At 41.4% G+C, this 27,654-nt stretch overlaps 1 protein-coding gene across 2 annotated transcripts in view; it reads left to right on the top strand.

The window, feature by feature from the left end:
• Nucleotides 1–16,798: 16,798 nt before the first annotated feature.
• Nucleotides 16,799–27,654, top strand: part of nox4 (NADPH oxidase 4) — a 119,532-nt gene continuing 108,676 nt past the window's right edge. For both annotated transcript variants that reach the window (XM_078403134.1, XM_078403133.1), the window contains exons 1-2: nt 16,799–17,008; nt 17,173–17,268. In XM_078403134.1, coding sequence (XP_078259260.1) covers nt 17,178–17,268 — 91 coding nt within the window. In that variant the 5' untranslated portion in view covers nt 16,799–17,008; nt 17,173–17,177. The remainder of the gene's footprint in view (nt 17,009–17,172; nt 17,269–27,654) is intronic.

The raw sequence follows: 27,654 nt of genomic DNA, 5'->3' as shown, positions 1-27,654 counted from the left end.
GGCATTAATTCCGCTAGCGAGGTGTTCCAGCGAACTATGGAGCAGATATTCTCGGGCCTGCCATGTGCCATCATCGTGGATGATATCCTGGTTTATGGGAAAGACATTGCGGAGCACGACCTGAACCTCCGCAGCATCCTGGATCGGGCGCGGAAGGTCAATCTGAAGCTGAATCCCAAGAAATGCCGGTTCCGCGTCCCAGAAGTCACGTATGTGGGACACGTCTTCACCTCTAACGGACTAAAACCCGACCCCTTGAAGGCAGCTGCCATCTCCGAGATGGCAGCCCCCACCGACGTGCCAGGTCTACAACGATTCTTAGGCATGGTGAACTACCTGGGGAAGTTTATACAAAACCTCAGTGAGCTGAGTGCTCCCCTGCGGCAATTGACAAAAAAGGATATTGCCTGGGCCTGGCTCCAACATCACCAGCAGGCCTTTGACTGCCTCAAGTCGAAATTGATTGACACCCCGACGTTGCGGTACTTCGATGTAAGTCGCCCCATCACCGTCACCTGTGACGCTTCCAAGTTCGGTCTGGGTGCGGCTTGCCTTCAGTCTGTCGATGGATCGTTACATCCTGTCTCCTATGCCTCCCGCACCATGACGGACACCGAGCAGCGGTACGCTCAGATCGAGAAAGAGCTGCTCGCGGTGGTGTTCGCCTGCTCCAAGTTCAGAGATTTCCTGTTCGGCAGCAGATTTACGGTCGAAACCGACCACCAGCCACTGGTGACCATCCTAAACAAGCCAATTCACGCTGCCCCCGCCAGGCTGCAGCGTATGATGCTACAGCTCCAGCGTTTCGAATTCGACATCATCTACAAGAAGGGCACCGAGATGCACATTGCGGACACCCTATCGCGCGCCCCGCGGACCTCCTGTGATCGCCACCCCTACGAAACAGAGGACTTGCTTGTACTGGGCGTTAATTTCGTTCCCACCACGCAGCTACAGGTGTTGGCCGAGCACACCGCTGCCGATCCAGTTTTGCAGCGGCTTGCCACTGTGATTAAAGCAGGGTGGCCAACAAAGCGCTCCGCTGCGCCATCTGAAACACAGCCTTTCTTCCTGGTCCGCGACGAATTGGTGCTCCAGAATGGCGTCATCGTCAAGGGACATAAAGTTGTGGTCCCGTCCTCCCTGTTTGACTCTTACTATTGCGCAGCCCATAGCGGACACCCTGGGGTCGATGCAACACTCGCCCACGCTCAGTGCCAATTCTACTGGCCCGGAATGGCCAAATATATCCGAGACCGAGTTTCTGCCTGCTCCACGTGCAACAGTCTTGCTCCACACCAGCAGCGACAGCCCCTGCTGCAACAGCCTGCCCCTGCCTTGGCCTGGTCCTCGTTGGCTGCTGACATCTTCGAGTGGCGTGGTAACCACTACCTTGTCCTGGTCGACTCATACTCAAACTGGTTCGAGGTGGATTTACTGACATCCCTCACGTCGGAGATGGTGATCCGAAAGCTGCGGAAACACTTCTCCACTTTTGGGTCCCCTGTCAGGCTGCAGACTGACAACGGCAGGCAGTTTACCAGCCGAGAATTCAAAAGTTTTGCGGACAAGTGGAATTTTGTGCATTTCACCAGCAGCCCTGAGTACCCACAGAGCAACGGACTTGCAGAACGGGCCGTCCGCAGCGCCAAGCATCTGATGGAACAGGCGAGACTTTCCAACACTGATTTGTACTTGGATCTCCTAAACCTCAGGAATGTTTCCAGGGATCCGGCCATGGGGTCACCTGCTCAGCGTCTGATGTCAAGGAATACCAGATCTACTATCCCGATTGCCCAGCGCCAGCTGCAACCTCGGGTGCTGGAGCCTGCCTCCGTGCAGAGGCGTATTCAAGAGAAGCATGACAGCCAGCGGCGTTCCCACGATCGGTCGTGCAGACCACTCGATCCTCTTTTGCCTGGACAGGTTGTTCGGTTGCAGACCGCCGGCGGTCACTCCCGTCTGGCCACCGTGGTTGGGGTGGCCGACTCACCTCGTTCGTACCTGGTGGACCATGAGGGCACCATCTACCGAAGAAGCCGACAACACCTGCTTGCGGTTAATGAGCCAAAGCCGCAGCCCCCGGGACCCTATGCCCCGCCGCTCTCATACCAGCAGCCGGCTGCCGTCCCGGCCAGCGTTCCTTGTATGCCTCGGTCCCCATATCGCGCGCCCGGTTCCCCTCTGCGCGGGTCCCCTGTTGCCGGTTCCCACTCTCCCGGTTCTACCACCGCACCTCCCTTCCCTGGTTCCCCTGCTGCCTCGTGTCCTCCGGTTTCTTCTGCTCTTTCGGGGGGAGGGGGAGACATTCGTACGCGCTCGGGCCGGATTAGTAAGCCACCTGTGCGCTATGGCGATTTTGCTTAATTCTGTTATTAATTCTGTTGTTGTGACAACAATCTGTTTAATTTTCTAGGGGGAAGGATGTAGATGGTTTATATGCAACCAATAACATAGTTACCTCAGTACCATTAACCCCGCCTAGTTAACATCAATCATAACGCCTTCCCTTCCTGGGTACAGTTCAGTAGAGGAACGTAGCCAGTGCTTGAAGATGTATGTAATACGCTGTGCTATCATTAAAAGATGTTGTACGCTTTAAGAGTTTGTGAAGTATTAATTTACAACAGGCATCCATCATCACAAGGTGATTCTTAAATGGCCACAAGCTAACGGAGAAGCAGAGAGACTAAACCAGTCCATAGAGAAGAGGAATCGAATCGCCCATGTCGAAGGGAAAAACTGGAAGGAGGCACTGCTAGCCTACGTACATTTGTAGCTGTATATCGGCAACCACTCACTCAACAACAGGGAAAAGCCCAGCAGAAGCCTTGTTTGGAAGGTAAATTCGCATTAAAATGCCAAGTGTGAGAGATCATCGAAGACCAGGAGCTGAGACACCGTGAAGCCGAAAAGAAAGGTGCGGCAAAATGGTATACTGACTTGAAACGAGGAACCAGGCACAGAAATAATGCTTGGTGATAACGTACTCCTTACCATTGCCAGCCATACAATGTTGTATCGAGGAGCGGCAGCAGGGTGACAGTCAAGTCTCCAGAAGGTGTTATCTACAAGAGGAATGTATCGAGTGTCAAAAAGTACATGTCGAGAGACACTCGAATTGAAGTGGCCCAAAGTTTACCGAGAGCTACCAATTCAGAGGGGCCAGACGACATCCCTGAGGTGGTGACCGGTGTTCCTGAGGCAGCCAGCATTTCTGAGGTGGTGACCAGAGTTCCAGAGGCAGCACGCTGCAACACAGGTGTTGAACAGAGACGCCGTCTGGATGACAACACCGTGGCAGATTGAACAGCTCTGGCATGGTACGGTAGCGCAGCGGTAGAGTTGCTGCTTTACAGCGAATGCAGCGCCGGAGACTCAGGTTCGATCCTGACTACGGGTGCTGCACTGTAAGGAGTTTGTACGTTCTCCCCGTGACCTGCGTGGGTTTTCTCCGAGATCTTCGGTTTCCTCCCACACTCCAAAGACGTACAGGTATGTAGGTTAATTGGCTGGGTAAAAATGTTATATAAAAAAAAAAAATTGTCCCTAGTGGGTGTAGGATAGTGTTAATGTACGGGGATCGCTGGGCGGCACGGACTTGGTGGGCCGAAAAGGCCTGTTTCCGGCTGTATATATATGATGATATGATATGATGCTCCTGCGCTAGCTGGTAGACCAAAACGTGAAAGGAGTCCCCAAGCGATACGACGATTTTGTGTTATAGATTTATAGTTTTGCTTAGTAATTATACAGAATGAATATGACATTGTTTAGAGGCAAAGGAAGCTTACAAGTTATTATTTGCATTAAGGGAAAAAAAAAATTGTGTTGTATTTGTACGTATTTAGTTAGTATTTCATAGGCCATGGTGTATTTGGCTAATAAAGCCAACATAATAATTTTTAAGGGTAAAGAATTGTTTGATTGTGGGAAAAAAAAGACAATTGTAATGCATTTGTTTGTGGTTGTAATGCATTTGTTTTGTGAGTTATTGGAACACAAATGGAAACACAAAGTAGCACAAATATGCTTTGTAAGAATTTAATTGTAAAGTATATTAGAAAGAACACATATTAATTTAAAGTTTAATTCTGGTAAAGGATGGATGTCACGACAATGAGTCATGAAAATGATATGCAAGTATCTTGACCTTGGTATCAGCTGACTTGGAGGTCAGATGGTGTGTGTGCTGTGTATCCAAGGCCGGAGGCTACGGTCGGCAGAGATAATAAACATTGAGACTAAAGAATGTAACCAGTAAATATTGTGTCTGCATCATTATTCCACATCAGAGGCAAAATGTAACAATCACTATCACCAAAAGCCAACCAATTGCATCTTAGATCAGTGGTAAGAAAGTCAATCTTAGGATTGTTACTTCATCCTTACTATCTGAAGCAAATGTGTCTGTCCAGAAACAGTATTTGACACCACACAAATCTTGCAGTTCAAAATTTGGGGTAATTGAGAAATGTCGCCTATCAGCAACAGCAGAATTATTTTCTTCTCCTGTAACTGTGTCTTATATATTACGGTGCTCTCTATAACGTTTGGGACAGACCCATCATTTATTTATTTGCCCTTGTATTCCACAATTTGAGATGTGTAATAGAAAAAAATTACATGTGGTTAAAGTTCACATTGTCAGATTTTAATAAAGGCCATTTTTATACATTTTGGTTTCACCATGTAGAAATTACAGCAGTGTTTATACATAGTCCCTCCATTTCAGGGCACCATAATGTTTGGGACACAGCAATGTCATGTAAATGAAGTAGTCATGCTTAGTATTTTGTTGCATATTCTTTCCATGCAATGACTTCTTGAAGTCTGCGATTCATGGACATCACCAGTTGCTGGGTGTCTTCTCTGGTGATGGTCTGCCAGGCCTCTATTGCGGCCATCTTTAGCTTATGCTTGTTTTGGGGGCTAGTCCCCTTCAGTTTTCACTTCAGCATATAAAAGGCATGCTCAATTGAGTTCTGATCGGGTGATTGACTTGGCCACTCAAGAATTGACCTTTTATTTGCTTTGAAAAACTCCTTTGTTGCTTTAGCAGTATGTTTGGGATCATTGCCTTGCTGTAGAATGAACCGCTGACCAATAAGTTTTGAGGCATTTGTTTGAACTTAAACAGATAGAATGTGTCTATACCCTTTCTATCAGCAGTTGTATCATCAATGAAGATAAGTGAGCCAGTAACTTCAGCAGCCATACATGCCCAGGCCATAACACCCCCACCACCATGTTTCACAGATGAGGTGGTATGCTTTGGGCAGTTCCTTCTCTCCTCCATACTTTGCTCTTGCCATCACTCTGATATAAGTTAATCTTCATCTCATCTGTCCACAAGACCTTTTTCCAGAACTGTGGTTGTACTTCTTGGCAAACTGTAACCTGGCCATCCTGTTTTTGCGGCGAACCAGTGGTTTGCTTCTTGCAGTGTAGCCTCTGTATTTCTGTTCATGAAGTCTTCTGCGGACAGTGGTCATTGACAAATCCACACCTGACTCCTGTGTTTCTGATCTGTCAGACAGGTGTTTGGGGATTTTTCTTTATTATAGAGAGAATTCTTCTGTCATCAGCTGTTGTGGTCTTCCTTGGCCTGCTAGTCCCTTTGTGATTAGTAAGCTCACCTGTGCTCTCTTTCTTCTTAATGATGTTCCAAATAGTTGATTTTGGTAAGCCTAAGGTTTGGCTGATGTCTCTAACAGTTTTATTCTTAGTTCTCAGTCTCATAATGGTTTCTTTGACACAACTTTGGTCTTCATTTTGATAAACAGCAATAAAAGTTTCCAAAGGTGATGTAAAGACTGGAGTGGAGGAAATATCATATCATATCATATCATATCATATCATATCATATATATACAGCCGGAAACAGGCCTTTTCGGCCCACCAAGTCCGTGCCGCCCAGCGATCCCCGCACATTAACACTATCCTACACCCACTAGGGACAATTTTTACATTTACCCAGCCAATTAACCTACATACCTGTACGTCTTTGGAGTGTGGGAGGAAACCGAAGATCTCGGAGAAAACCCACGCAGGTCACGGGGAGAACGTACAAACTCCTTACAGTGCAGCACCCGTAGTCAGGATCGAACCTGAGTCTCCGGCGCTGCATTCGCTGTAAAGCAGCAACTCTACCGCTGCGCTACCGTGCCGCCCAAATACTCTTGGATGCAGTCTGATCAGTGCCTTATCTTAGTATTACATCCCTGCTTTTTATGTTCTAGTCTTCTTGAAATAAATACTAATATTGCATTTGCATTATTTACTACCAATTCAACTTGTAAATTAACTTTTTGCGAACCTGCACCAGCGCTCCCAAGTCCCATTGCACTCCCGATTTCCCAATCCTCTCCCCTTTTAAAAAACTAGTCTACGCCTTTATTCCTACTACCAAAATGCATGACTTCACACTTTGCTACCCTGTATTCCATTTGCCAATTTTTTGCCCACTCATCTAACCTGTCCAAGTCCTTCTGCAGAGTCCCTGCTTTCTTTACGCTACCTGCCCCTCCACCTTCCTTTGTATCTTCTGCAAACTTGGCCACAAAGCCTTCAATTCCCTGATCCAAATCATTGATATACAACGTGAAGAGCAGCGGCCCTTGTGAAACACCACTAGTCACTGGCTGCCAACCAGTAAAAGCCCCTTTATTCCCATTCTTTGCCTTTGCCCTTCAGCCATCCATCCTTCCATGCTAGTATTTTCCCTTAATACCATGGGCTCTCATCTTCTTTAGCATTCTCATGGACGGCAACTTATCAAAGGCCTCCTGAAAATCCAGGTAAACAACATCTACTGACTCTATCCTACTATTTGCTTCCTCAAAAATGGGCAAATGAAGCTGTAGCTTCTCTGTAATACCCCTTGATGATTGACACCATCAGTCAAGGTTAAACTTTAAAAGGATAATATCTGGTGTTCAAAATATCATTTGACCCAATGTGTCAATGCTGGTTTTCAGAGCAATTCCATCAATTCTTGATTAGTATAGGTGTAAAATGTTATGGGGAGAAGGCAGGAGAATGGGGTTAGGAGAGAGAGATAGGTCAGCCATGATTGAATAGTGGAGTAGACTTGATGGGCCAAATGGCCCAAATGGCCCAATTCTGCTCCTTTTACTTGTGATCACAAGTAAAGGAGCAGAATTGGGCCATTTATGATCTTATGATCGATCTTATTCGAACATTTGGGAGAAACCCACATAGTCATAAGAAGAAAATCCAAACTCCACACAGATAGCACCAGCGATCAGAATTGAACCCAGATTGCTGGAGCTGGAAGACAGCTGTCCTATCTGCATTGTCATTTAAGAACACATATTTTGAATGAGCTGTCTGCCAAGGAAATTTTTGCAGCTGCTAAGCATCTTTTAAAAAAATGACTCCAGCCTCCTCATCCACCATCACTGTTTTCTACATATAAAATATATTTGTGTCTTTTGTAACCCTTTGTCTTTTAATCTTAATGAGAGAGGCGTTACTTTAGCTTATTGGGCATATTTTTATTTTGATATTTTACATCGCATCCTCACAATGACATGTTCTTGTTTAATTCTTTAAAAGCGAATTAAGGCAACAGCTGCAATATCTAAATAAGGTTGTATTTCTGTGATCTTGTGGCTTGGGATATGAAAGGAAAGTCATTTTGATGGAATAGTGTTCATATTCTATTTTGAGGAAACATGGAACAGTAATTGGATACCTGGATAATTTAGAAAAGCATTCAAAATCAGAAAGTTAAATAATATTAACAAAAGGTTGCATTTCCTCCTAGTTAACAATGTGGTAAAAACTGTGTCAAGAGTACAGTAACAAAATATTGACAGATGTTAACGATGCTCTGAAACGAATCAATTACCAAACTGTAGTAATTCATTTTGTGTTCAGTGTTTGCAGACTTTCATTTTCTGCAAGCTCCTTTATAATTTCATAATTGACTGAAATTGTCAAGGAAATTTAGGTTTCGAAATTGTAACAGCCATCAGATAGAAAGTTAAACACACAATGACAGTCCTGCATAGCGTTAGTTTGCAAATCCTACTTTTATTAATTTGTTTCATTTTGCATTTACTCATCCTACTTGTGCTACTCGCCTTCACTAATTCCTGGTTATATAATATCTATATACTAAAACATTTGTTTGTTTGTTTGTTCCTGAACAACAGCCAAAACGGTACACGATAGCGTGACAATTTTAGGCCCACTTTACTCACCGTCGTCCCTTTGGTGCTAATGGAAGAAGTTTCATTAAAATCGGTCTTATATTTTTTAAGTTATTCACATTTTAAAGTTTTAATCTATCTCCTAGGGGGGAGGGAGGGAGGGAGGGGGTGGAGGGAGGAGAGGAGGGAGGGGGAGGATAAGGGGAGTTGAGGGGGATGGAGTGGGGGTAGGGGAAGTGGGGGAGGGGGAGGGGAGGGGAGGGGGGGACGGGGAAGGGGTAGGAGGGGAGAGGAGGGGAGGGGGAAAGGGGGAGGGGAGAGGGGGAGGGGGAGGGGCAAGGGGGAAAGGGAGGAGGGAGAGGGAGGGGGAGAGGGGAGGGGGGGAGGAGAGGGTGCCGCACCAAAGCATGAGAGGTTTGGGCCCAACGGGTCCACTTGGTCTATTTATACATAAAAATCTTATTGTTCTTTTCAAGTCTCTCTATAGTCTTGTATTATCTGAACCGTTGAGAAATATATCCTCTCAGTCTCTTGAACCCCCCTGCTTTTAATTGCTCCACCATTGGCAGATGTGTTTTCAGTTGCCATGTTCTAAGCTGTGAAATTCACTCCCTAACCCTCTCTTGGCTCATCTTTTCACATGATGCTTAAAGCATGCCCATTAAACAAAGCTTTAATTCATTTACGCTGATATGTCTCCTGTGGCTGAGGGTCAAAATAATTGTTTTTCCTGATGCGTGTTTTGAATGCCTTGGAATATTTGAAAGCAGTCAGAAAACAAATAAATTAATAGCCAACAGTTTGTTTTGGAGTCCTTGGTATCAGTCTCCAAGACAAGCACAAATTTTTGAGTATTATAATTACGATATCTAAGCTTTGTCTTGTAAAATACAATCAACCGCCTTGAATAGCTTTCGTAGCAATTGAGCAAACTTTGTAAGAGACGCCTGTAAGAAAATATCCAATGAGGATAGGATTTGGATGAATTTTATTCCCCAGTACTGCCTCCCTCCCATTACCCCAGTTGAATAACCTGCCGACACACTGTCATGGGTCATTTATTAATAATTCCCGTTCAAATCACTCGAGCAAGAGGAGAAAACCAGCATGATAAAAGAATTTTGAAATGTGTTGGAACTTGTTCTATGAGTAAAGCAATTATTTATTAAACCCAGAGAATAATTTTAAAAACAACAACAAACTATTCATTTGAAATAAGTTAACACTTCAGCTAAAGTAGCTAACAAGTAATGGATAACAAATGTATTAATCAATCATCTTCTGGAATGCTCTGCAATAATTTCTAGTTTTCTATGTTGCATTGTTGTGTAACACCCTATATGTTAATAAATTTGATGTTTTTATTCAGTGATTTGTACATTGGTAATATAGTTATGATTCACTAATTTGATTATTAGCCACTGTATAAATTACTGAAAGCAAAAATGATATGTTGGAATCTTTAGGCTGGGGTTACATACTGTACTTTTCCAGTGTTGACTTGCCAACATTTGCTCATCTGTGTGGTTGTACTTCAGCTGATGTCTGCAACTGAAAAATGAATTAAACCTGACTTTCAAATCTGATAGTACGCAAGATAGTTAAATCAGTTGCCAAAAATATTAAATGACAAGAAAACAGTATTTAAATCCCATCAGATCAATCCAGAATGGAAGATTATAATTCTATTGACACAGAGTGGAGTAGACAGAATGTGTTTAAATAGGATTTGCAAAACAGGACTTGCTTAAGTTTGGCATTTGGCCAGTCTGTTATTTTTAAGGATTGTTCATTTCTGTGTTGTGACAACAGAGGATTTTCCTACAGCTGGTACAAACTTCTTCTGGAGAGCATATGCACATGCAATAGGTATTTGGCCTTTGATTACTGTACTGGTTTAAAAACTGCAGCATGGTCTGTTTTTTCTAATGGTCATATGTGGGCTGCACAACTAATTGTGGTTTGCATGAAACATTTCAACAATGACTGGCTATTTTTTCTAAAATGTAATCCATATGGAGAAAACCTAATAATGAATATAGGAGGCCACTTTGGGACTGAAAACCTGCTTTGTGTACTAATGTACCAGACAATTACTTGCATGTTATTAAGGCATACACAGGAAAATTATGTGGTATTTAAGTACTATTGATAAAAGTAAAAAATAATAATACTTTTTATTTTAATGAATCCTGCAACAAAAAAGCATGAATAACAAAAAGGTTGTAGCATAGAAATCATCCATTTGGCTCCGTACATTTGTATAATGTTATTTTTCTATGAATTAGAGAGGCTAATGCAGATATGGAATGGCTGCCAGAAGAAATGTTTGAGGCAGGTACAATGACAACATTTAAAAGATATTTGAATCAATACATGCATAGGTAAGCTTTGGATGGATATGTGTTAAACATGGGCAAGTGGGACGAGCATAGATGGGCATCTTGGACAACATGAATTCGGCCAAAAGACCTATTTCTGTGCTGAATGACACTCCATACCAATTCTCATCCCCTGTTCTCTCCCTGGACCTTTTGTAGCTGCATTGGCTCTTTGAGACAGCTAAATATTTTGTCCAATATCCTTGCTCTTTCCTCATTGCCCTGTTTAGTTTTCATTCAATTTTCTTTTGAAAGTTATTGCTGTATCTGTTTGTACCATTCCAAAATATGCAATTGATTTCAAAAAGACCATGCGTCACATCTATCAATGTATCATAGACAAATGCATTTGCCACAAGTAGATTGGGAACAACAAAGTAATGTAGGTTTTACTCTCATATTGGTTCAACCACCTGCTTCTGAGTACCTGATTACTGACCCTACTGGCACTGGACATATTTCTCTTTTACATCACCTCTCTATCACAAGTGCAAGTCCTCAGAATATCTTAAGGAATCCTAAATTAATTTGTGGCAGGAATAAGCACGGGCAGATAAACCAAGGGCGTTCCCAGGTATTTTGCTTCAATTTATGGAGGATCAGTCCTTGCAACGACCAAATATGAAGTGTCCCAAAAGCTTCAAAGTTATACTTGCTCTCAGAAGATTCTCTCTCCACTTTATTCTCAGATTGGGGAGGCCAGTAACATGGACTCCTCAGTGCCAACATTTAAAAGATGTAATTTCCCCTTTCATTTCCCTTTGCAATTAAAGTAAATAGCAGTGAAATTGATGTCGTGTAGTTGTACAAAATAGATAACAATAAACCTGCAGCTTATTGCAAATACAAACTTTAGTGTGATCATCATTTGTAAGACTAAAACCAACCAGTCCAACTTTAAATGCTTCCTTATTTGTGCCTATTCACATTCAATAGTTCAATATATTCAATAGTAAACTTGCCTGTACTTTTTTGCTGACGAGCTTAGTTTTCATTACATATCTTAATTCTGTGCCAAAACCATCTGCTAGCAACTCAGTTTCTCTCAATTTCTCTCCTCCAGAACTACTAGTTGAAATATGTACCTTTGTCTCCTTCATGTTCAATGCTTTCCTTTACAGTCTTCAAAACTCTCCCTCTCTCCCTGCTACATACTGTCTTATGCTTACTAAGTTCCAATTAATTTAATTCCTTTCCTCACCATTATTCACTGACTCACCAACTCTTAACAGGTTAACTTCGGGAACTAGAGTACTGATGCCATTGAGTCCCATTGCCCATAAGCTGCTGTTAACGTTGCCACATTCCCCACCATCCACTCCAACACCACCCCACACACTCCTCTGTCATGAACCCCCACCTTCTGCCACAATATCCTCCCTGAAATTTCAAATTTCAAGAAAGGGGGACCAAGACATTGATAAGGAAAGGGAAAGTAGAATACAGCAGAATTTATGCGAGGGATATAAAAACATATTGTAAGAGCTTCAAAATATATGTGCAGAGGAAAAGAGCAAGTGAATTTAATATTGGCCTTACCCCAATCCTTTAAGGACTGATCCAAGAAAAACTATGTTTGCAAATAAAGAAGCAGCAGAGAAATTAAACACATATTTTGATTCTTAGAAAAAACACAGAAAGCATCCTGGACATACTTATGGATAGGGATAGGTTGGTCCATAAGTTAAAGTTCTAAATTGGGGTAAGGCTAACTAGTGATTATGACTGTAAATTTGCAGGGCATAGAATATTACAACGTGGAAACAACTTGTCCATGCTGACAAAGATACCTGATCTAAGCTAGTTCCATTGGTCTGTATTTGGCTCATATCACTCCAAACTTTTCCAATCCATGTACCTGTCCAAATTTCTTCTAGATCTTGATAGTGAACCTTCCTCAACTACTTCTTAAGTTTATGGCCTCTAGTTCTTGATTTCTCGTACCCAGATTAAAAGGCTCTGTGTATTCACCTATCTATTCCTCTCATGATTTTAGCTCCCTGTGCTCTAAGGAATAAAGCACTAGTCTGCCAATCTCTCCCGGCAAAATCTTCCTAAATCTTCTCTGCAATCCTTCCAGCTAATGGTATCTTTCCTGCAGCAGGGTGACCAAAACTGAACATTATACTCAAAATGCAGCCTCACCAATATCTTATACAACTGTAACATAATGTACCACCTTCGATATATTCAGTTCCCTGACTGATGAAGGGGTCATGCCAAAACCCTTCTTTGCCACTCCATTTACCTGCAATATCACTTTCACGGAATAATGTGCTTGTACTCCTAGATCCCTCTGTTCTACAACATCCAGTTAACATCCCAGCAAATCTCTGCTGCACTCTTGCCAACTTTAGACATTAGACTTTAGACTTACAGCATGGAAACAGCCCCTTCGGCCCACTGAGTCCACACTTACCAGCGATCACATGTACACTAGCTCTATCCTACACACTAGGAACATTTTTTGCAATTACAGAAGCCTATTAACCTACAAACCTCTACATTTTTTGGAATGTGGAAGGAAACTAAAGCTCCCAGTGGAAACCCATGCGGTCACAGGGAGAACATACAAACTCTGTACCGACAGCACCCATACTCAGGATTGAACCCAGGTCTCTGTGCTACCCCTTGCATCACTGTGCCACCCCAAACTTGGCATTTTTCTTATTGCAGGGCATCCAGAACTGCACATAATGCTCCATGTGGTCTTACCAACAACTTGTACTGCAGTAACAGCAGTACAAGTTGTTGGTAAGACCACATGGAGCATTATGTGCAGTGAAGACAACTGTGTCAAAATCCTTCACCATACTGTCCACCTGACTTGCCACCTTTAAGGAACCATGCACCTGTTCTCCTAGATCTCGCTGTTCTCCAGGGCTCTGCTGTTTACTGTGTAAATCCTGCCCTGGATTGATACACAAAGTGCAGCATCTCATGCGTGCCAAGAGTTAAACTCCATTTGCCATTCCTTACCTTACCTTACCAACCGATCTAAATCCTTTTGTAAACTTAGATATCCTTCCTTAATGTCCACTATACCATCAGTTTTGTTGTCAGGCTGTATTAAGCATAGTTTTGTTTTCCACTTTAAAGAAAGGATATAGAGTCACCAAAGAAGTATTACAAAATTGCAATATAATATCGGACTGAGAGATGATGCCTGTCCAGAACATGGAAGATTGAAAGATGATTTAATATTGGACATTAAAATTATGAATGGGTTTGATAGGTAGGCAAGAAGTAGATTTTGGAGGACCAAAATAGGAAACCAGAAAAATAAAATAATCTTCCATATATCCAGCATGCTATTCAGAATATATTTCTTGATTCATCGAGCAGGGAGAATGTAGATCATGCTATCACAGGAAGTAATTGGGGGGATTATAGTTAATAACATGAGGTTAATAGAATGTGCTGAAATGGACAGATTAGTATAAGTGAAAAGAAGTTCATATGAATTTGATTACTGCATTAATCAAATGTGCTGAAAGACCTTTCACCCAGCTATAAATTCTATGATATTCAAAACTGACAGGAAAACAAATCCTCGGATTCCTTGGTTTATATAGTCTGGTTTTATTACAGTGATAACATGGTCTTTTGGAAACAGTTCAGAAATCTGAATCTTATATTAGTGAACTGTGTTTACTGTAGAATGAGATTTTTAAACAAATTCATTCAACAGTTTTAGTCTGTATTGTGACTATGGCCTCTATCAGTTTACATCAGATATTTGTTCTGCATTCTGGAAGAGGAGCATGATAGAAGCAAGTTGGTGCTTGTAGAATTAGGAAGTGCTCCATTTTCATTAAACACTTAAAGCTCTGAATTTATTTGTGGCAGCATCGTGCAACAATGGCTGTAACAGCCCTTTCTTATAAAAGTGATGTCCAACAAATATTGCTGACCAGTCATAGAGATGCACTTGATCACTGCTTTATTCAGATACACTGATTTTAGTAAACCAGCCTTCATTCACACTTTGCCAATACAGGAAACTATATTTCACACTTCGGTGTTCACACCAACGTCCATCAAGTTTCAGCAAATGAGAAACCAAGACACAGCAATGTAAAACATTTCTTTATATATGAAAGGTTTGTTGGCATTGAGTGAAAACAAGCTACTTTCTAATAATAAAAAAAAAATTCTTATAGAAACAGAACTAACTAAATTAGTTGTGTTTGGCAGCTCATGTATGGAAAATACTGCTGCAATATTAATGGATTAGACTAATGTACGGTACCTCTTCAGCTGCATTTTCTTAAATACTTTTCTATCTATTTGATTGATATGTCAAATATAAATTTGGAGATAGTGAACGTAACTTTGCAAGTTTCAAAGTAGCGATGAAAGGGATTAAAATGTACTGGAAGTCAAATTCCTGAATTGGGGTTGGGGGGGAGGCCAATTTTGATATACTGCAACAGGATTTGGCAAAATTAGACTGAAAGCAATTGCTTGCAGTTCGGCCTACATCCAATGCGAAACATGCAAAAGTGAAATAATGAGAGTTCTGGATGATATCTATTACTGGTAAGATGGGTAGAATAATAGTTTGTTTTGCTGGGAATGTAGAAGGTTGAGTGAAACCTGAAAGAGGTAATCAAAATTTTAAGGAGCACCCTATAGAAAGTGAAGGTTGCACTGGATGAACTATATACAAAGTGCCAGAAGGCCTTGTTCATCATAGTTGGGGATGTCAACCAGGCCAGCCTCAAGAGTATGCTACCAAAATACTACCTACAGTACATGTCTTCTGTCCCACCTGAGGCCCAAACACCATCGACCACTGCTGCACAGCCATCAAAGACACTTACTGCTCCGTCCCTCACACACATATTGGAAAACCTGACCACCTGGCTGTGCTTCTACTCACCAGCAGAAACAGAAGTGTTAGGATCTGATACAGAAAGTCATACAGTGCTGGTCTGAGGAAGCGGATGAGATTTTATACAGAAACAATGAACTGCAGATGCTGGTTTACCAAGGAAAGACACAAAATGCTGGAGTAACTGAGTGGATCAGGAAGCATCCCTGGAGAACATGGATAGGTGACATTTTGGGTCGGGATCCTTCTTCAGGATTCTATGTCTGTTTTGAATCAGTGGACTATTACATATTCATGGCTTCTGCAGCCAACCTAAATAAGTATGTCACAGCTGTCAAAGACTTCAACAATAAGTGTGTTGCGGACTGAATGCCAAAAAAAACCCATCCGACAAGACAATAATAAATTATAGAGCTATGGATGCCGCTCATCTGCCTTGGTGATCTCCCGGGCCATCTTCCAGTTCATCTGGGGATCAAACATCCCAGGAATGAGTAGGTTAACATATGATGAGCATTTGACGGCATTGGGCCTGTACTCGCTGGAGTTCAGAAGGATGAGGTGGGACTTAATTGAAACAAACAGAATAATGAAAGGCTTGGATAGAATGGATGTGGAGAGGATGTTTCCACTAGTGGGAGAGTCTAGGACTAGAGGTCATAGCCTCAGAATTGAAGGATGTTCTTTTAGGAAGGAGATGAGGAGGAATTTCTTTAGTCAGTAGGTGGTAAATCTGTGCAATTCTGCCACAGAAGGCTGTGGAGGCCAAGTCAGTGGATATATTTAAGGCAGAGATAGATAGATTCTTGATTAGTACGGGTGTCAGAGGTTATGGGAAGAAGAATGGGGTTCGGAGGAGAGATAGATCATCCAGTTTGAATGGTGGAGTAGACTTGATGGGTCGAATGGCCTAATTCAGCTCCTATCACTTATGATCTTATGAAATATTTCTCTCCTGTTGCTCTGAATTGTGCCTAGTACTTGCCCTTTGCTTGCTTATAGGTTGGTTGGGATTCAAAGTCACGATGGTGAATTCATACATGAGAAGTTTGATCATTATATTGCTTTTTGGATTCACATTTGCTTTCGTGCAGCTGTTATTTTGTTCCCTTGTTTGTCCCCAAATTCTGGCTCTCCCTACATTATTATGTTTTGGTCATTCATTTACATTCTAATTCACTTTACATTTTAATTCAGCCAGATCCAATATTATGATTAGTTTTGGGTTTTTTTAAAAAACCTTTTTGTAACATGAATTATTTTATCCCTAAAAAATAATCTTTCCCTGTTGTCTTTTCCGAACCCTCTTCCTACAATTGACGTGGCCCAAAGGCGTCCCTTTTTTTTGTGATCCAAGGAGATGTTTTAATTTTATTCTGGCCAATTGGTGAGGATGTGGAGGAAATGAAGCAACAACACAAACTCTGGGAGATCAAAGGGAATCGAGGGGCGGAAGAGCGCCATTGCGGCTGGGAGCCTGGAAGGTATTTAATGCCGGGGAACAGTGAACACAAACGTCGAGGGCCACCACAGAACCCGCACACTCCGGCACCATGGCTTTGTCCTGCAAAAGCTGGCTCTCTAACGAGGGTGGAAAACATCTGCTTTTGGTAGGACTGATGAGTTAATAAAAAGCTCTCTTTGTTGTTGCACTTGCAACTCATTTTACAGCGTTTTATTTTCAAATTTGAAGTAGACGAGTGGGTCGACTGAAATCAAAGTCAGGATTGTATTTACAAGGGGCTTTTGCTCATAACCACCTTTCGTTTTCCAGCTTTTATGGCTGTCGATCAACGTGCTGCTGTTTTGGAAAACTTTTACGCTTTATTACCACGGGGCACAGTATTACTACTTGCATCGTATGCTTGGGGTAAGTAGAACAAAAGAAGCCCTTTCTCCTTCAACGTGGACAGGTTTGTGAAGAGCCAGCCCCAGCGAGGGACTGAGCGCAGTGAGACTGACAGATGAGTGTAGCGAGCTGCTCCGTGTTCATTGAACGAGTTATATTGGTGGCGAACTCGAGAAAGGATGAGAGTAGATGGATATACTTCTATTTGCCGACCGCGCTCTTTCACACAACTGATATTTTCTTTTAAAAGTTGTTCTTGGATTTGCAGTGTCGCCGAGGAAGGAAGCAACGGGGTTTGGGGGGTGGGATGGAGGATAGCGTTGAAATATCACCCATTGTAGTTTGTATGGAAAGTAAACTCCTGGTTATGTTTGAAGCACAGCGCGGTGGGGGCGGGTGGGTGGTTGGTTGGTTGGTTGGTTGATCGATCTCGGGATGTCAATGGGAATGGTTTGATCTAAATGATTACCTGACGCCCACGGCTAAAGCTCACTCGGGGGTTACAAAGGAGCCCGGCAGTCACGGCACTAAAAGAGGGCGATTGATATGGGGGGGGGGGGGGGGGGGGAATGCTTCTCTATATAATTGACATTGTGAAGGAATGCCCACAGCGGCGTGATTTAAATCGCCACCCTCCTCTGGGTACGTGCAATGCGTGTAGCGAACGTGGGAAGTGAAGCAAGAAAAGGGTTCTGTGACATGAGGAGGTTTCGTGCCACTTGGTGGTTACTCTTTCTCCAAGTTTGGTTTCATTCATGTCGGTGCAACCAACTGTGGAGCCAAGAGGCGCATTGATTTCTAACTTATCAGAGAATGCAGCCAGGCTGACGAAATAAACCGTTGCCTACCCCGATTCCATTTAACCCATGCCTTCAAAATCCGTTTGCATGTTATCTGTCGTTGGTCGGGAAGGGAAGGGATGACTTATGGGCGGGGGGGGGGGGGGGGGGTGGGGACGACGACGACGACGACACTCCATGCATGTGCACAATATTCTGGGTTCTCTGAGATCATCAAGTGCTACTGCACTTGCCGATTTTAACCCCTTGTGATCCAGGAGAACTATATCATTACTTAAGTGCACCAATGGCAAACACGCAATGATAGTGGAATGTGTCTGACTGGTGAGAAGCAAACCCCCATTCAGCTTTATTCCTAAACCTTACAATTAACGACCGGTCTTTTGTATTCTCCAGTTTCTCCTGCCACATTGCCTTGAGTAATTCTAGACAACTGGCAATGGATTTTGTTCTGATGATGAGTTTGGGGATAGAAGCTGGCTATTTTTAAAACTGGGAGATTTTATTTTCTCTGTCGCATAAATAAGATCCCGTAGTACACAATAATCCTTGTGGAATACATTTGGTGGTTTCATTCAAATTTGGAGTAGTTATAAACAGATGTAAGTTGTAACAAAGATATCAGGGGGAAAAAACTTTTTAAGAGGTTAAGAAAATATATAAAAGTACATTTTCTATTCTATTTTCCACTATTTGAAATGAATTCCAGTTTATGTTCCAAATATTTTTAACATTGCATTGATTTTTATTTTGATATGTTTGATCTATTAAACACTTCAGCAATATTTCAGTTCCAGGGCCAAAGCAAAATAATTGATATATATTTTGGTTATTTTGAACTGAGGTTTATGGAAAAATTCCCAACAAAGGGCCATAACTTTAAAATTGGATAGGCAGGCAGCATCTCTGGATAGAAGTCAGAAGAATGGTCTCGACCCAAAACCTCACCCATTCCTTCTATCCAGAAGGAATCCAGCCTGTCCTGCTGAGTTACTCCAGCATTTTGTGTCGATTTTCAGTTTAAATCAGTATCTGCAGTTCCTTCCCACAACTTTAAAATTGGAGCCAGGTTATTAAAAGATGAAGTCTTGGAGCAGTTCTTCATGTGTGGGGAAATGGAAATCTGAAAAGCTCTCTCAAAAACGTGGGCACCGGCCCATTTGATTAAGATAGACTGATAAATTTATGAAAGGCTAATGAGCAAAGGCATTTAAAAGGGGTTAAAATATGACAACAATTAAATAGAAGAGTTACCTTATTGGAAAATGGAACTAGGAAGAGTCCACTTCTGCCTTGGAGAAGAAAACGGAGCATTTTCTGCCATCCAGTTAAATCATGTGATTTGCTTTCAGTTTGCGATTTTTGAATTATCCTTCAGTTTTGTGCTCTTTGCCAATTTTTACTTTCTGTAATTGTGCAGATTTTTTTTTAGATCAATAATGAAAAGAAATTTAAAATGTTGGAAACATTCAGCAGATCAGAATGTGTCAGTGGTAAGAGACCAAAAATGAATGTTTCAAGCCAAACACCCTTTATGGTTAAAAAGAGGCCAAATAATTTTTGCGTGTTGTTGTTTGTTTTCATTGAAACTAAACATATTTACAACTAGTCCCTGTAAGCAAACTTTTATTTGAGCATATTTAATCTGTAAAGAACGTTATTCTTTGGAAAAACAAATTGTGTCAAATAGTACACATTACTGCATCAGCTTTTTACCTCCAATTATTTGCTTACCCCTTTTCATTGACAGAGTATAAAATGTGGTGAGTAATATCAAAATAAAGAATTGTTTTCAATGGAAACTATGTGAATTTTTTAAGATCAGTTGAGATCAGATTTGAAGCAGGATTTATTTTCATAATTGATGATGTCCATGATCCTGTAAAAAGGCTACATCAGCCACAATGGGGAAAGAGGCATAAAGGCAGTATTTGTGCCTGTGGTCATCAGAGCAAAAATGCTGTTTGTTAAAGTGGGAATGGTGAGGTAAGCTTCTTCTCAGTCTAATGGTGTGAGTGAGGATGACTTGGAATGACAGAACCTAAATGCATTGTGCTGTGATAATGGTTTAGCAACTTACCAGGGATTTGTGGTTTAGTTTTTTTTGTTCAGTTTAGAGATATATCGCAGAAATAGGCCCTTCGGCCCATCAAGTCCGTGCCGACCAGCAATCCCTGTGCACAGCACTATCCTACACACTAGGGACAATTTACAATTTCACCCAAGCCAATTAACCTACAAGCCTGTACGTCTTTGGAATGTAGAAGGAAACCGGAGCACGCGAAGAGAACCCACGTGGTCATGGAGAGAACATACAAACTCCATACAGAGAGCACCCGCCGCCCAGGGTATAAGGCAGCAACTTCACCGCTGTGACACCTTGCCGTCTCTTTATAATTGATTAATAAAAAGTCCTTGCATGGGGAGATTAAATACACAATCTCCAACTATTACTACACAATTCATAAAAGGTTTACAAGTTGGTGTGGAATGTTCTCCTTGTACTAATTATAGTTTTCCATCTTCACTGCTATTAACGTATAGGCTGATGATTAAATAAATCAGGATTTTTTTCTGGTTTTGGGGATGTCTCTCTGAGGTTTTTGTGTCTAGAATATACTTTGTAAGTGTCAACAACAATATAAATTGAAGACTGAAACAAATAAGTGTGCTTCTCCCTTTCCCAGAACATAATTTATTTTGTTTTCACTATTTCTTGCTCTCTGGCATAAGCATAACTTTATTTTTTTTAAAGCTATGTATGATTATCATGTTTCTCTCCTCTTTGAAAACATTGCCAAGATGAGGAAGTCTGAACTGATAAATTCTGAGAAATTTAGGCCGGATACCTTGATCTGATACACAATTCAAATCACAGCTCAGGGTGGAAGATATTAATTCCAGGCCCAGGTATTTGGGAAGAGACTGAATCCTTTACATAAAAACTTCAATGAAAGGTTTGGATGATTTAAAATGTCAATACAATGGACACATTTAACTCATTTTGCCAAAATGCAATTCCCAATTCAAGGTGTTGTTTGTTTCAGTCTTCATTCTGAGTATTAGATAACATTTTAGAAAGTATTTTTAATGCATGATGGAAAATGCCAGATTGTGCAATCTCCCCCCAGGCCATGCCATTAGATGGACTAGTTTACTTTGGCAAAGTTTCATTAGAATAGGAATTTATGGTTGGGGTTAGGTCAAACTTTGTAGGAGGGTATATGATTTTCAAGGTAATCTTGAAGCATGTTATTTATCTGAGGGCATAACCTATTAAAAATCTGGAATGCTGAACTGACTGCAAAACTTATCTGAAACAAAGCTAACGAATCCTGACAATTTCCATCTGTTTCCTATCAGTTGCATATTTTGATTAGATTTATGGGATCAGATTGCTCAGTATGTTGTCTAGATCAGGATGATTTGCTTAATAGTAACACCGTGTATTAGCCAAGGGGGGTTGGAAGATATTTGTAGCATACATCAACTTGGTATTGACTGCAGTCGGGTGAGTTTCAGATCAAGTTTTAATTTTATGTTAGAGCAGACAGATGAAATTGAAGAAAGGAAAGATAATTTTCTGCCACTGAATGGAGTATAGATTGATCAGTGTCACATATCCAAACAACCATGTTTGCCTCACCTAAAGGTTGCTGACTTTTAGCTGCAAGCAACACTAATACATGCAGGAGTAAGGAGTTCCTTTGCAGCAAGTGGGACAGGGGAAGTTAGTGAGGAAGGAAGAAATGCGATTTGGGGTAGAAAGAATATAGAAGACAGAAGAGAGTTCTTAGGCAATCATTACAACAACAAACAGATATTTTCACTGCCTTGGCATTATAGAGCAGTCAAAAAATGAGTTGGACAGGAAGCCTACTATCAGAGATTCCAAAACTGAGTACCTTTGGAGCTGCAGCCAAGTCAGGACACCAGACAGCACGATCAAAGAGTTTGGAGAAGCTGTGATTCACATTGAAAATAACGACATTGGAAGGAAAAGTTATTAAATTCTGCACAACACATGAGATGTTAGCCTGAAATATGCTCAGATGTTCCACAACTTGATGTACTCACCTTTTCAAGGAAGAGCAACTCCCAAAGACCTGGAGACATTGCCTTGCATTGCGAGGTCATAGAGTAATACAGTGTAGAAACAGGCCCTTCTGCCCAACTTGTCCACGTCAATCAACATGTCCCAGCTACACTAGTTCCACCTGCCTGCTTTTGGTCCATATCCCTCTAAACCTGTCCAATCCATGTACCTGTCCAAATGTTCCTCAAACTTTGCAATGCTACCTGCCTCAACTACATCCTCCGGCAGCTCGTTACATACATCTACCACCGTCTGTGTGAAAAAGTTACCCCTCGGGTTCCTGTGAAATTGTTCCCACCTCACCTTAAACCCACGTCCTTCAGTTAAGGAAACATAAAGCAGTGTTTATACACAGTCGTCCCCCCCCCCCCCCCATTTCAGGGCACCATAATGTTTGGGACACATGGCTTCACAGGTGTTTGTAATTGCTCAAATGTGTTTAAAAGCCTCCTTAATGCAGGTATAAGAGAGCTCTCAGCACCTAGGCTTTCCTCCGCTCCAGTCTTCACATCACCTTTGGAAACTTTTAATGCTGTTTATCAAAATGAGGACGAAGGTTGTGTCAAAGAAGCCGTTATGAGACTGAGAAACAAGAATAAAACAGTTAGAGACATCAGCCAAACCTTAGGCTTGCCAAAATCAACTATTTGGAAAATCATTCAGCAGAAAGAGAGCACTGTTGAGCTTACTAATCACAAAGGGACTGGCAGGCCAAGGAAGATCCCCACAGCTGATGACAGAATTTTCTCTATAATAAAGAAAAATCCCCAAACACCTGCCCGACAGATCAGAAACACTCTTCAGAAGTCAGGTGTGGATTTGTCAATGACCACTGTCCGCAGAAGACTTCATGAACAGAAATACAAAGGCTACACTGCAAGATGCAAACCACTGGTTAGCCGCAAAAATAGCATAGCCAGATTACAGTTTGCCAAGAAGTACTCAAAAGACCAACCACAGTTCTGGAAAAAGGTCTTGTGGACAGATGAGATGAAGATTAACTTATATCAGAGTGATGGCAAGAGCAAAGTATGGAGGAGAGAAGGAACTGCCCAAGATCCAAGGGGGTGTTATGGCCTGGGCATGTATGGCTGCTGAAGGCACTGGCTCACTTATCTTCATTGATGATACAACTGCTGATACATATCTGCATGTCACATGTTATTTAACATTTTCATCCCTCCCTCACTTTGATATCACTTGTCTTTAACCTCCTCCATAGTAGTGCAGAATTGTGTAGCTCATATTGTGAGGATTGGGCCATTTGACCCAATGAATTCTGCTGGTGTTTATTCTCTACTCAAGCATCTCATAATCAAAATATCATCCAAAATACTTAATTTGTTATATTAGTGCCTTATTTAGTTCCTGTCACTGGGCATATCCAAATGGAAACAGTTTGAAGAACTGTTTGAGGAACAGTTTGAAGAGTCAGAAGAAGGGTCTCGACCCCATTCCTTCTCTCAAGAGATGTTGCCTGTCCCGCTGAGTTACTCCATCATTTTGTGTCTATCTGTGGAAACAGTTTCTCCATGTTCTCTTCAGCAAACTGCTTATTAATTTTACAGTCCTCTTTCAGATCTTACCTTTTCCAGAAGAAAAGGTACTGGCCAGTCCAATCATATCTATTAGTAGCAACCTCTCATTCTGGGGAACACTCTTGAAGAACATACTTTAAACTCTCTTTTGTGTTCCAAATTCCTTTAAACATGAGGTATGTGAAACTGGAACTATGATCAGGACTCCACATGTGACTTAATCGTGGGTCCATGTAAATAAGGTTTCTTATTCAGTTCAAAATTGTCTGTAGTGTAGTTGTGTAATTTATGTAAGTTGTGTAAGTTGCGTAGTGTAATTTAACAAATGTCCACATCCAGCTGTAATTAAATCCTTATTTGTTGCTTGTATACTCACCCCAAATGTAGCACATGTAAACCTGTAAGACTGGAAATGACCTGCAAATAATGGCATGGACATATTTCTGATGGATTCTGCCAAGTTTTTTTTTCGCATTCTGGATATCTTTTCAATTAGGAAATAAAAAAGGATTTGACGCTTTGAAGAATTTATTTCCTTACACCTCTGGGAAATAATTGTTAGGCAGTAGCCCATTTCTTCATTCTTTGTAGTGTCATTTCTCCCTTCACAAAAACAAATCTGAATGTTAATAGAAAGCTGCCTTTGTATTCTCAGCAAGTTAGAGACAATAATCTTGATGGTTCCAAATTTTCCACAAGCCACTTGTAAAACAAAAATAGACTTAAATTGAATTACCGTTTTTCAATATTCTAAATGCTTTCTGGTTTAATCACTTTTGTAATGCTTTGAGAAAGAAGCACAGCCAATTTACATACAATAGAAAATATGTTTATTTTAGTGATGTATTTCAAAGCTAAGCATTCATCAAAACATCAGGAATAATACTGCAGCTCTTCAAAAGTAGCGCCATGAGATATTTTGTGTCAATATGAGAGAGCTGACAGAGCAGCACCCCTCAATACTACATTGCAGAGCTTGACTTTGATATTCCTCTCTGGAATCAAGCTTGAATCTGAGCTTTTCATCTTCTGACTAGAAGGAAAGAAATGCTTTCAACTGAACCACAAACTGGATCTCCTAGCCTAGGCTATCTTTGTTGTTCTCAATGTCTTTTTCTAGGAGCTGTGCAGGACAACCGAGGTAGGGGTTGGATAGGATTTCAGAATGAGATATATGGAAGTGAACTTGTTGTTTAGCTGGCTGCTGAATAGGCCATGTGGGTAGTATGGAGTGAGGAACATCACGTGCTGTTAGTATGAAAGATTACAGAGGGCAGTATTGAGGGGCCCCAGGTCAGAGGGGAAGAGTAAATGAGCTGTAGAAATGCTTTTCCTCCTTTTAGTCTATTTGCAGTGCACTCGCTGTTACACTGTGGATCCTCACTTCTTTCTGTCTTTAGTGGATTCCTTCGCCCTGAGAAATTTGTCAAAATTGGTTAAGGTTAAAGGAAGCTTTTTAAAGTTCTGAAAGAGCTTAGTGACTGGCATGTCTCCTGGGAACGGATAGCCTGCCCATCCTGAAACATGCTTCCATGGAGTGCGATAAGTGGGCTTTTTGATTGAAATCTAAAACATCATGACCTAGAGATTAGCTTCCATCATATTGTTTGTTTCAGCTCAACAGAACCCAATATGGGTAGGTAAGTGACACAGTGGCAGCTGCAATAAACATTGTCACACTTAATGATATTCAGAAATGTAGCCAGGTATTTTGGCTGATACTTATCCATGTTCTGATCATTTGATTCCCAAAACAGATGATTTCATGTCATGACAACATTGCAATCGTATTTTCTTAATGCAATGCTAGAAGCTCATGGACCTGGGTCTCTGGGTCCCTCTGCAACTGGATTCTCGACTTCCTCATCAACAGTTCACAATCTGTGCAAAGTTACTCCAGCATTTTGTGTCTATCTTTCGTGTAAACAAGCATCTGCAGTTCCTTCCTACACTTCTCAATGCAAACTGGCCCACCATCCACTTTGCATGTAGCTTATGATCACTCAGCCTGATCCAACCACCCCCTCCACCCCACTCACTCCAGCCGCAATTACCATATACCATCAAAGCCTTTCCGGGGCTCAAATCAGCAAACAATCCCACCTCAGCCCACCTGACACTGTTGCCACTTATCTTTAACCTGAACACATGAATTTCCAAACAGTCAAAGCAAGTGACAGAAGGGTCCAATTCTTTCACTACTATCAATATTGCACCAACAAACATAACATTTGTTGCTTATAAGTTATCCTGGTCCTACAGATTATAATGGAATTTTCCAATATTTGAGCCCTTCATATTGTGCCTAACTCTCCCCTATTATTCTTGGGCATCAACATAACCCCATGTAGTCAGTGTACTATGTTTTAACATAAAATATTATTTGGATTGTACTCCTTCATTATATTCCTGTTGAAAGTAAAGACTTTTGTTCCATTCCTGTGAGATTGGAGCATGCCAAGTTTACCAAGTTGATGTATCGTACACTAAATCATCACACGTACTGTGAGTTTGTATTGGTTTCCTGCAACGACAGTGACAAAAAAAATATGCATTGTATTGGATCCTGTTATAAAAGTTAATCCACTGGAAGAACTAGTATTTACTGCAAGAGGATTAGTCTCAGGTCTCAGAATACATAGTAAACTCCATTGGAAACAGGCGAATACAATTGTGACCCATGAATCAGAATTACAGCATTGTTCTGCTTCATTTGCACAAAGGGAACAAAGGGAACAAAAATGAATGAATGTGCACCAAGGGTAGATTACTTGGCCTGGCTGTTAAATATGTAAAACATCTGGGCAAGTCTTTTGGAAGTCTCACTAACTCATTGCTGTTATAATAGAGTCAAGACTGGGAAATGCATAGGGAATTCTTTGTCCTGCTTAGCTGGTTAATATCATGGCTGTATTCATGTGGTTTTATAATTGAAGAATGTGACCAATTTTGGATGTCTTTTGTACAAAAAAAGTTGGCAACGTTTGTCAAATAGGTGTGTTTATTAAAATCCATGGCAACCACAATTGCAGACATGGTTAGACCATTTCTAAAAATGTTTGATGCATTGTTCATAAAACAGGAAATCTGTTACTATTTACGAAATGACAAAATTACATCTTCGGTTTTAGATAACTCATGATTTTTACAATTTTCGTAGAAATGAGCAATAATGGATCACAGATCAAGAATTACCAAGATGCAGACGATTCAGAGGTTGAAATTCCAGTTTTTGTCTGCATTTTTTACCATGGCACGGATTCAGCATTGTTATATCACACTGTGGGGTATCATTTTGCCTCCTTTTTTACTTGTCTTTATTACCTACACTATGTCTAGTTTCTGTTCAACATGTAATAGAATTTTATCTGAGAAGTGATCATGTAGTTATTTCTGAGTCTATGATTTCCTTTGTAGGGCTTTTTGAGTTCTTGGTGGAAACTGCATTAATATTCTAACGAAAAGTCATGAACATGTTTATTTCTTTCTGGATGCGGCCTGACTGGCTGAGTATCTCCAACATTTTCTGTGTTTATTTCAGCTGTTTAGGCCCACCCTTCATTGGCACAGGTAGCAGAACTGCTGCCTCACAACTCCAGTGAGCCAGGTTTAATCCTGAGCTCTGTAGGAAGGAACTGCAGATGCTGACTTAAACCAAAGATAGACACCTTTCCTTCTCTCCAGAGATGCTGCCTGTCTCGCTGAGTTACCTCAGCTTTTTGTGTCTTAATCCTGAACTCTGTTACTTTTTTTGTGGAGAGTGCATATTTTCCCTGTGACCATTTGGGTTCCCTTGGGCTGCCTGGTTTCTCCCCATAACCCAAGGATGTGTGGGTTACTCGGTTAATTGGCCACTGGAAATTGCTTTCAATGTATGGGTGAGCGGTAGAATGTTGAAGGAACTGATGGGAATGTGGAGAGAATTAAGTGGTATGGTGTAAAATTAGTGTAAATGGGCACTTGAAGGCCTGTT

The sequence above is a fragment of the Rhinoraja longicauda genome, chromosome 7, assembly GCF_053455715.1.
Source record: "Rhinoraja longicauda isolate Sanriku21f chromosome 7, sRhiLon1.1, whole genome shotgun sequence".
Lineage (NCBI taxonomy): Eukaryota > Metazoa > Chordata > Chondrichthyes > Rajiformes > Arhynchobatidae > Rhinoraja > Rhinoraja longicauda.
This window is presented reverse-complemented; position numbering and strand designations above follow the sequence as displayed.